This window comes from Anopheles ziemanni, unplaced genomic scaffold, assembly GCF_943734765.1.
Source record: "Anopheles ziemanni unplaced genomic scaffold, idAnoZiCoDA_A2_x.2 U_73, whole genome shotgun sequence".
Taxonomy (NCBI): Eukaryota; Metazoa; Arthropoda; class Insecta; order Diptera; family Culicidae; genus Anopheles; species Anopheles ziemanni.
The window spans coordinates 5,263-16,904 of NW_026689945.1; the positions used below are offsets into that span (position 1 = coordinate 5,263).

General features: G+C 42.1%; 1 protein-coding gene across 1 annotated transcript; it reads left to right on the forward strand.

Moving 5' to 3' along the window:
• Positions 1-6,943: 6,943 nt before the first annotated feature.
• Positions 6,944-10,077, forward strand: LOC131292806 (uncharacterized; the record flags this gene model as incomplete). The annotated part of the gene is made up of 1 exon (XM_058320890.1): positions 6,944-10,077. A coding segment is annotated over exon 1 (3,134 nt), but the record flags the coding sequence as incomplete, so codon positions are not given.
• Between the last annotated feature and the right edge of the window lie 1,565 nt (positions 10,078-11,642).

An 11,642-nucleotide genomic window follows, 5' to 3' on the forward strand; every position in this document is an offset into this window, starting at 1 on the left:
TTCTAAACCTCATTTTGCATCGTCTCATTCTCTTTAAAGTCACTTTAAGCACCTTCTAAACACCATTTTGCATCGTCTCATTCTCTTTAAAGTCACTTTAAGCACCTTCTAAACACCATTTTGCATCGTCTCATTCTCTTTAAAGTCACTTTAAGCACCTTCTTAACCTCATTTTGCATCGTCTCATTCTCTTTAAAGTCACTTTAAGCACCTTCTTAACCTCATTTTGCATCGTCTCATTCTCTTTAAAGTCACTTTAAGCACCTTCTAAACACCATTTTGCATCGTCTCATTCTCTTTAAAGTCACTTTAAGCACCTTCTAAACACCATTTTGCATCGTCTCATTCTCTTTAAAGTCACTTTAAGCACCTTCTAAACACCATTTTGCATCGTCTCATTCTCTTTAAAGTCACTTTGAGCACCTTCTAAACACCATTTTGCATCGTCTCATTCTCTTTAAAGTCACTTTAAGCACCTTCTAAACCTCATTTTGCATCGTCTCATTCTCTTTAAAGTCACTTTAAGCACCTTCTTAACCTCATTTTGCATCGTCTCATTCTCTTTAAAGTCACTTTAAGCACCTTCTAAACACCATTTTGCATCGTCTCATTCTCTTTAAAGTCACTTTAAGCACCTTCTAAACACCATTTTGCATCGTCTCATTCTCTTTAAAGTCACTTTAAGCACCTTCTAAACACCATTTTGCATCGTCTCATTCTCTTTAAAGTCACTTTAAGCACCTTCTTAACCTCATTTTGCATCGTCTCATTCTCTTTAAAGTCACTTTAAGCACCTTCTAAACCTCATTTTGCATCGTCTCATTCTCTTTAAAGTCACTTTAAGCACCTTCTAAACACCATTTTGCATCGTCTCATTCTCTTTAAAGTCACTTAAAGCACCTTCTAAACACCATTTTGCATCGTCTCATTCTCTTTAAAGTCACTTTAAGCACCTTCTAAACACCATTTTGCATCGTCTCATTCTCTTTAAAGTCACTTTAAGCACCTTCTAAACACCATTTTGCATCGTCTCATTCTCTTTAAAGTCACTTTAAGCACCTTCTAAACACCATTTTGCATCGTCTCATTCTCTTTAAAGTCACTTTAAGCACCTTCTTAACCTCATTTTGCATCGTCTCATTCTCTTTAAAGTCACTTTAAGCACCTTCTAAACCTCATTTTGCATCGTCTCATTCTCTTTAAAGTCACTTTAAGCACCTTCTAAACACCATTTTGCATCGTCTCATTCTCTTTAAAGTCACTTTAAGCACCTTCTAAACACCATTTTGCATCGTCTCATTCTCTTTAAAGTCACTTTAAGCACCTTTAAAACCTCATTTTGCATCGTCTCATTCTCTTTAAAGTCACTTTAAGCACCTTCTAAACACCATTTTGCATCGTCTCATTCTCTTTAAAGTCACTTTAAGCACCTTCTAAACACCATTTTGCATCGTCTCATTCTCTTTAAAGTCACTTTGAGCACCTTCTAAACACCATTTTGCATCGTCTCATTCTCTTTAAAGTCACTTTAAGCACCTTCTAAACCTCATTTTGCATCGTCTCATTCTCTTTAAAGTCACTTTAAGCACCTTCTTAACCTCATTTTGCATCGTCTCATTCTCTTTAAAGTCACTTTAAGCACCTTCTTAACCTCATTTTGCATCGTCTCATTCTCTTTAAAGTCACTTAAAGCACCTTCTTAACACCATTTTGCATCGTCTCATTCTCTTTAAAGTCACTTTAAGCACCTTCTAAACACCATTTTGCATCGTCTCATTCTCTTTAAAGTCACTTTAAGCACCTTCTAAACACCATTTTGCATCGTCTCATTCTCTTTAAAGTCACTTTAAACACCTTCTAAACACCATTTTGCATCGTCTCATTCTCTTTAAAGTCACTTTAAGCACCTTCTAAACACCATTTTGCATCGTCTCATTCTCTTTAAAGCCACTTTAAGCACCTTCTAAACACCATTTTGCATCGTCTCATTCTCTTTAAAGTCACTTTAAGCACCTTCTAAACACCATTTTGCATCGTCTCATTCTCTTTAAAGTCACTTAAAGCACCTTCTAAACACCATTTTGCATCGTCTCATTCTCTTTAAAGTCACTTAAAGCACCTTCTTAACCTCATTTTGCATCGTCTCATTCTCTTTAAAGTCACTTTAAGCACCTTCTAAACACCATTTTGCATCGTCTCATTCTCTTTAAAGTCACTTTAAGCACCTTCTTAACCTCATTTTGCATCGTCTCATTCTCTTTAAAGTCACTTTAAGCACCTTCTAAACCTCATTTTGCATCGTCTCATTCTCTTTAAAGTCACTTTAAGCACCTTCTAAACACCATTTTGCATCGTCTCATTCTCTTTAAAGTCACTTTAAGCACCTTCTAAACACCATTTTGCATCGTCTCATTCTCTTTAAAGTCACTTTAAGCACCTTCTAAACACCATTTTGCATCGTCTCATTCTCTTTAAAGTCACTTTAAGCACCTTCTTAACCTCATTTTGCATCGTCTCATTCTCTTTAAAGTCACTTTAAGCACCTTCTTAACCTCATTTTGCATCGTCTCATTCTCTTTAAAGTCACTTTAAGCACCTTCTAAACACCATTTTGCATCGTCTCATTCTCTTTAAAGTCACTTTAAGCACCTTCTAAACACCATTTTGCATCGTCTCATTCTCTTTAAAGTCAATTTAAGCACCTTATAAACACCATTTTGCATCGTCTCATTCTCTTTAAAGTCACTTTGAGCACCTTCTAAACACCATTTTGCATCGTCTCATTCTCTTTAAAGTCACTTTAAGCACCTTCTAAACCTCATTTTGCATCGTCTCATTCTCTTTAAAGTCACTTTAAGCACCTTCTTAACCTCATTTTGCATCGTCTCATTCTCTTTAAAGTCACTTTAAGCACCTTCTTAACACCATTTTGCATCGTCTCATTCTCTTTAAAGTCACTTTAAGCACCTTCTAAACACCATTTTGCATCGTCTCATTCTCTTTAAAGTCACTTTAAGCACCTTCTAAACACCATTTTGCATCGTCTCATTCTCTTTAAAGTCACTTTAAGCACCTTCTAAACACCATTTTGCATCGTCTCATTCTCTTTAAAGTCACTTTAAGCACCTTCTAAACACCATTTTGCATCGTCTCATTCTCTTTAAAGTCACTTTAAGCACCTTCTAAACACCATTTTGCATCGTCTCATTCTCTTTAAAGTCACTTTAAGCACCTTCTAAACACCATTTTGCATCGTCTCATTCTCTTTAAAGTCACTTAAAGCACCTTCTAAACACCATTTTGCATCGTCTCATTCTCTTTAAAGTCACTTAAAGCACCTTCTTAACCTCATTTTGCATCGTCTCATTCTCTTTAAAGTCACTTTAAGCACCTTCTAAACACCATTTTGCATCGTCTCATTCTCTTTAAAGTCACTTTAAGCACCTTCTAAACACCATTTTGCATCGTCTCATTCTCTTTAAAGTCACTTTAAGCACCTTCTTAACCTCATTTTGCATCGTCTCATTCTCTTTAAAGTCACTTTAAGCACCTTCTAAACCTCATTTTGCATCGTCTCATTCTCTTTAAAGTCACTTTAAGCACCTTCTAAACACCATTTTGCATCGTCTCATTCTCTTTAAAGTCACTTTAAGCACCTTCTAAACCTCATTTTGCATCGTCTCATTCTCTTTAAAGTCACTTTAAGCACCTTCTAAACACCATTTTGCATCGTCTCATTCTCTTTAAAGTCACTTTAAGCACCTTCTAAACACCATTTTGCATCGTCTCATTCTCTTTAAAGTCACTTTAAGCACCTTCTAAACACCATTTTGCATCGTCTCATTCTCTTTAAAGTCACTTAAAGCACCTTCTTAACCTCATTTTGCATCGTCTCATTCTCTTTAAAGTCACTTTAAGCACCTACTAAACACCATTTTGCATCGTCTCATTCTCTTTAAAGCCACTTTAAGCACCTTCTAAACACCATTTTGCATCGTCTCATTCTCTTTAAAGTCACTTTAAGCACCTTTTAAACCTCATTTTGCATCGTCTCATTCCATTTGAAGTTTTTTTAAGCACCTTCTAAACACCATTTTGCATCGTCTCATTCTCTTTAAAGTCACTTTAAGCACCTTCTAAACCTCATTTTGCATCGTCTCATTCTCTTTAAAGTCACTTTAAGCACCTTCTTAACCTCATTTTGCATCGTCTCATTCTCTTTAAAGTCACTTTAAGCACCTTTAAAACCTCATTTTGCATCGTCTCATTCTCTTTAAAGTCACTTAAAGCACCTTCTAAACACCATTTTGCATCGTCTCATTCTCTTTAAAGTCACTTTAAGCACCTTCTAAATACCATTTTGCATCGTCTCATTCTCTTTAAAGTCACTTTAAGCACCATCTAAACCTCATTTTGCATGGTCTCATTCTCTTTAAAGTCACTTTAAGCACCTTCTTAACCTCATTTTGCATCGTCTCATTCTCTTTAAAGTCACTTTAAGCACCTTCTAAACCTCATTTTGCATCGTCTCATTCTCTTTAAAGTCACTTTAAGCACCTTCTAAACACCATTTTGCATCGTCTCATTCTCTTTAAAGTCACTTTAAGCACCTTCTAAACACCATTTTGCATCGTCTCATTCTCTTTAAAGTCACTTTAAGCACCTTCTAAACACCATTTTGCATCGTCTCATTCTCTTTAAAGTCACTTAAAGCACCTTCTTAACCTCATTTTGCATCGTCTCATTCTCTTTAAAGTCACTTTAAGCACCTTTAAAACCTCATTTTGCATCGTCTCATTCTCTTTAAAGTCACTTTAAGCACCTTCTAAACACCATTTTGCATCGTCTCATTCTCTTTAAAGTCACTTTAAGCACCTTCTAAACACCATTTTGCATCGTCTCATTCTCTTTAAAGTCACTTTAAGCACCTTCTAAACACCATTTTGCATCGTCTCATTCTCTTTAAAGTCACTTAAAGCACCTTCTTAACCTCATTTTGCATCGTCTCATTCTCTTTAAAGTCACTTTAAGCACCTTTAAAACCTCATTTTGCATCGTCTCATTCTCTTTAAAGTCACTTTAAGCACCTTCTTAACCTCATTTTGCATCGTCTCATTCTCTTTAAAGTCACTTTAAGCACCTTCTAAACCTCATTTTGCATCGTCTCATTCTCTTTAAAGTCACTTTAAGCACCTTCTAAACACCATTTTGCATCGTCTCATTCTCTTTAAAGTCACTTTAAGCACCTTCTAAACACCATTTTGCATCGTCTCATTCTCTTTAAAGTCACTTTAAGCACCTTCTAAACACCATTTTGCATCGTCTCATTCTCTTTAAAGTCACTTTAAGCACCTTCTTAACCTCATTTTGCATCGTCTCATTCTCTTTAAAGTCACTTTAAGCACCTTTAAAACCTCATTTTGCATCGTCTCATTCTCTTTAAAGTCACTTTAAGCACCTTCTTAACCTCATTTTGCATCGTCTCATTCTCTTTAAAGTCACTTTAAGCACCTTCTAAACACCATTTTGCATCGTCTCATTCTCTTTAAAGTCACTTTAAGCACCTTCTAAATCTCATTTTGCATCGTCTCATTCTCTTTAAAGTCACTTTAAGCACCTTCTAAACACCATTTTGCATCGTCTCATTCTCTTTAAAGTCACTTTAAGCACCTTCTAAACCTCATTTTGCATCGTCTCATTCTCTTTAAAGTCACTTTAAGCACCTTTAAAACCTCATTTTGCATCGTCTCATTCTCTTTAAAGTCACTTTAAGCACCTTCTAAACCTCATTTTGCATCGTCTCATTCTCTTTAAAGTCACTTTAAGCACCTTCTAAACACCATTTTGCATCGTCTCATTCTCTTTAAAGTCACTTTAAGCACCTTCTAAACACCATTTTGCATCGTCTCATTCTCTTTAAAGTCACTTTAAGCACCTTCTAAACACCATTTTGCATCGTCTCATTCTCTTTAAAGTCACTTTAAGCACCTTCTAAACACCATTTTGCATCGTCTCATTTTCTTTAAAGTCACTTTAAGCACCTTCTAAACCTCATTTTGCATCGTCTCATTCTCTTTAAAGTCACTTTAAGCACCTTCTAAACACCATTTTGCATCGTCTCATTCTCTTTAAAGTCACTTTAAGCACCTTCTAAACACCATTTTGCATCGTCTCATTCTCTTTAAAGTCACTGTTCCGTCTAGATCGGAAGTTACGGAACGCCTAAAAGTAGGCAATATAGTTCAGAACCAAACCTGTAGAACAGAGTACAGAATAGAACTGTAAAAACGCGAAACGATCAGTAACCAAATTACAGCGATGAGAACTATTCATCGCTAGCCCAGCATTGTATAGAACTAGTATACACAGCAGTAGTTAGTATTTAGGTATCACTATTATAGCATCGTATCGTGGGATGCCTTGAGGTTACGAAACTGTTGAAATACATGGAGAACTTGGAATAAAGAAGCGTAGGCATTATTTATCAAGGCAATTAGATCCGAAACGGAATCCGACCCACGGTAGTTCTATTTGGACACCTTTTTGCCGTCTAAGTCTCCATAAGTTGGAAAGGAAGAGTACTAGTCTGTTGGCCTGCCCATCGACTTTGCTTTTATTTCCAGAGCGAGTAACCTTAATCCGCGGAGGTTACTTCCGAGCTCTTTCCATCCAGGCAGTGGTGGCTTCCATCCGCTGAAGTCACTCCCTGGATCCTTCCTCACGCCACGAGGAAGGTCGGTGCAAGTCTGTGTGTAAGTTCGTTCGGCCGCACACCGAACATATGGTCCAGTCGAACCGGATCCATTGTGCTAGTGAAAAGTGAAAAGACAACCCGATGCCACGAGTTAGGCACACCCCATCGAAGCAAGTGGATTCCCCAGCGAAGACGCCGAGTGAGCCGACAGCGAGTACTTCAACAAGTGAACCTCAGGACAGCGAGAAGATGGAAAAAGCGCTGAAGACGGCAGTCCGCCAACGAGCGCAGATCAACGCCAAAATACTGAGAGTCGAGCAGACGCTGAAGGAAACGAAAGAGCCAACCGTTTCCCAGCTGAAGGTGCTCGCCAAAAACGTCGCGACTGTGTACGCGGAATTTAGTGCCATACACACCACCATCGTAGGCCTAATTCCAGACAGCGCAATGGCAGAGCAGGACGGCGTATACGACGAGTTCGAAGAAGTATTCTACGAGGCGTCCAATAGAATCGAGGAGTTGCTGCTAGCCGCGGAATCGAAGACAACGAACAACAAGCCTGCCGCGGCTCAAGTTGTCATCCAGCAGCAACCGCTCAAGGCACCGATCCCGACTTTCGACGGCACTTACGCTGCATGGCCCAAGTTTAAGGCCATCTTCGAGGACCTGATGGCCAATGCCGGCGACAGTGATACTATGAAGCTGTATCACCTTGAAAAGGCATTGGTCGGCGAGGCTGCAGGTGCAATTGATGTCAGCATTCTCAACGCTGGCAATTACAAGCAAGCCTGGGAGATTCTGACGGAGCGCTTCGGCAATCATCGAGCCATAGTGGACAGCCACATCCACGGATTGCTGAACCTCAAAAGGATGACGTCAGAAAACTTCCACGAGCTAAGAGCTCTGGTCCAAGAGACTTCCCGGCATGTGGAAAGTCTCAGATTCCTAAAACAAAACCTGGAAGGAGTGTCGGAACCAATGGTGGTCCATCTGTTGGTTTCGGCTTTAGACAAATCAACCCGAAAAGCCTGGGAAGGGACGCAGCGGAAAGGTGAGCTGCCCCGTTACGAGCAGACGATGGCATTTCTAAAATCCCGATGCCAGATTTTGGAAAATTGCGCAGCAGCGTCATCATCAGCTCCTGTGGCCAAACTAAAGGGCAACCATCCGCTTTCTCCGAGACATCCAGCCCAGGAGAGCTATACAGCAGCGGTCATTCAGTGCGAAATCTGTGGCAAAGAACATCAAAATATAAATTGCCCAGAACTGCTGAAAGGAACACCACGGGAAAGAAGTAACACCGCACAAAAAGCAGGACTATGCTTCAACTGCCTACGGAAGGGACATCAGTTACGGGAATGTCCCTCCAAGAGGAAGTGCTACAAGTGCCAGCGTCGCCACCATACGCTCCTGCACGAGGACCTAGCACCCACCAGCCAACCAACTATTTCCATGGCAGCAGAAGTAGAACCTCAACCTCCGACCCCAAGAGTGCATCCTCCATCGACAGCGGCAGAGTACGGCGGACCAGTGGTAGGAGAACAACTTTCGACGGCATGTGCATCGCAAACCATCAAACCCAGTAAGAACGTCCTGCTGTTGACTGCCGTGGTCAACGTGCTGGACGCCAAGAACCAGCCACATCGCTGCCGCGTCCTCCTAGACAGCGGTTCTCAGGTCAATTTCCTTGCTGAAGAAATGGCCAACCGTCTAGGACTGCCAAAGAGACCGGCAAACGTTCCGATCGTGGGAATCAACGCGTTGCGCACGCTCGCTCGCGACAAGTTGACCGTTACCATACAATCCCGAGTGAACAGTTACCAAACAAGCTTGGAATGCTTGGTAACTCCAAAAATAACTGGCACGATCCCATCCTGCAACATCAACATCGACAACTGGGACATTCCGGAGGGAATAACCTTTGCTGATCCAACGTTCTACACGCCAGACAAGGTTGATTTACTGATCGGGGCTGAGTTGTTCTTCGATATACTCAAGCCAAGCCAACTCGATCTTGCCGATAATCTACCTCGTCTGCAAGATAGCCAGTTTGGTTGGATTGTGTCCGGAGCCATAGTAGAGCAGCAGATTACCATCCCAGCCATATATTCCCACCACGCTTTGGTCGACATCGAAAAAATGATCCAGCAGTTTTGGCAGATTGAAGAGGTTCCAGACGTCCCGGAACGATCCATCGAAGAACTTGAGTGCGAGAACCATTTTCTAACTACATATCAAAGGGACGAATCTGGAAGGTTCATTGTGCGACTACCGTTTAACAAACAACAAACCCTGTTGAACAATGGTCGCACGGTAGCCCTCAAACGGTTTATGATGTTGGAGAAACGACTGCTTCGCAACCCAGAGCTACAACAACAGTATGTGGAGTTCATCCGAGAGTACGAAACTCTAGGGCACTGCCGACAAATCCGTGAATCCGACGATGTACCCAACCAGCTATCCTACTATCTGCCACACCATGCGGTTTTGCGGCCATCTAGTTCGAGCACGAAATGCCGAGTCGTGTTTGACGCCAGTGCAAAGGCATCTCCAGCCGAGTTATCGCTCAACGACGTGCTGCATGTAGGACCAGTTGTACAGAACGATCTCTACTCCATTGTTCTGAGATTTCGAATGTACAAAGTAGCCTTTTCGGGAGACATCGCCAAAATGTATCGTCAGATTCTCCACGCTAAAGAAGATCAACGTTTCCTGCGGATTTTTTGGAGACCACACCCTTCCGAGCCACTACGAGTCTTCGAGTTGTGTACAGTTACCTACGGTACAGCATCAGCACCATTTCTTGCCACCAAATGTTTGCTCCAATTGGTCGAGGAGGACGGGGATGCCTTTCCGATTGCATCCCGCATAATAAAGGAAGAGACATACATGGACGACGTTCTCTCAGGTGCGGACTCGGTTGAGGAAGCTATAGAAGCCCAACACCAACTTAAGCGGCTTCTCAACCAAGGAGGTTTTCCCATCCGCAAATGGTGCTCAAACTCGCTGGAGTTTCTTGAGCATATTCCAGTAGAAGAGCAAGAAAAAGCCATCCCAATGGCCGAACGAGGAGTGAACCAGGCGATAAAGGTGCTTGGGTTACTCTGGGACCCAAAAGCAGATCATCTATATATCGCGCACCAGCCGAAGCCAGTCGCAACAGCTGACCAAAGGGTTACGAAGCTCATCATTTATTCGGAAGTAGCCAAATTCTTCGACCCTCTGGGGTTAGTGTCTCCGGTCATCGTGTTGGCTAAGCTACTCATTCAACGTCTTTGGAAGCTGAAAACTGACTGGAACGACCCCATCGACGAAGGATCGATGAAACAGTGGCAAGAACTCCAACCATCCTTGCAACACCTGCATCGCATCCAGACTCAAAGGTGCGTCACATTTGAGGGAGCAACGTCGTACGAGCTGCACGGATTTTCCGACGCCTCAAATGTGGCCTACGGGGCTTGTATATACCTACGAAGCCTGTTTCCTGATGGTTCAGCGAAGCTATGTTTGCTCACTAGCAAATCCAAACTGGCTCCACAGCACGATGTGTCCATCCCACGCAAAGAGTTGTGCGCCGCTCTTCTCCTCACCCGGTTATTTATTTATTTATTTATTTATTTTTTTGCCAGCCCTGAGTTTGAAGTTCCAAGAAATTGTGTTGTGGTGTGACAGCACAATTGTTCTGGCTTGGATTAGAAAACCATTGAACCAGCTGCAGCTATTCGTCCGAAACCGAATTGCGGTAATCCAGAAACACACGGAAGAGTGTCGATGGGAATATATAAGGTCTCATCACAACCCAGCTGACATCGTTTCGAGAGGCATGCTACTAGAAGCCTTGGAAACCAACAACCTCTGGTGGAGTGGACCCGATTACTTTCATGAGGCGAGCTATATGGTTAATCCAGCAGATCCTGTTCCTGAGGACGAACTTCCCGAATTAAAAGGAGTGATGGCCAACCCAACCGTGACTATTGAACCATTTTCATTTTTTGAACGGTTTAGTTGTTTTCGAACGGTTCAGAGAATCATGGGATACGTTCTCCGGTTTGTGGAAAATTGTAGACGACCGTCAACCCAACGACATACCAGCCAGTATTTAACGATTCCCGAGTTGCGCCGTTCTACTGAAGCCATCATCCGTGTCACCCAACTCATCCATCTTGACGACGAAATCCAGCGAGCAGTGAAAAACGAACCATCGAAGAAGTTTGCAAACCTTCGTCCAATCTACACTGAAGGTTTGCTCCGTGTGGGAGGCCGTCTGGATCGGTCTCTTCTACCCTTCGAAAACCGCCATCCTATTATTCTACCAAACAAGGATCCAGTTATTCGTCTTATGGTTCGACAAATGCATGTGGAGTTACTTCATGTGGGACAAACCGGCTTGATGAACGCCTTACGTCAACGATATTGGCTCTTGAATGCACGCTCTACGATTCGGTCTATCACCCGAAAATGCGTCACCTGCTTCAAGACCAACCCAGCCCCCGTAAGCCAGTTGATGGGTAACCTGCCAGCCGCCAGAGTGACGCCATCACCACCGTTTGCAGTTACCGGAGTGGACTACGCCGGTCCAATTTTCATCAAGCAAGGTGTTCGTCGTCCAGCAATGATCAAGGCATACATAGCAGTCTATGTGTGTATGGCAACAAAGGCAGTTCATCTAGAAGCAGTGTCTGATTTAAGCACAAATGCGTTCATTGCATCTCTCAAGCGGGTTATCAGTCGACGAGGAATGATGCAGCAGATTCACTCGGATAACGCAACAAATTTCCGAGGCGCAAAACACGAGCTACATGAATTGTTCCAACAATTCCGAAACCAGCAAACCCAGGACACCATCCAAAGTTGTTGCCAGTCCCGAGAAATTGAATGGCATTTCATCCCGCCAGATGCCCCTGAGTTCGGAGGTCTTTGGGAAGCTGCGGTGAAATCAGCAAAAACT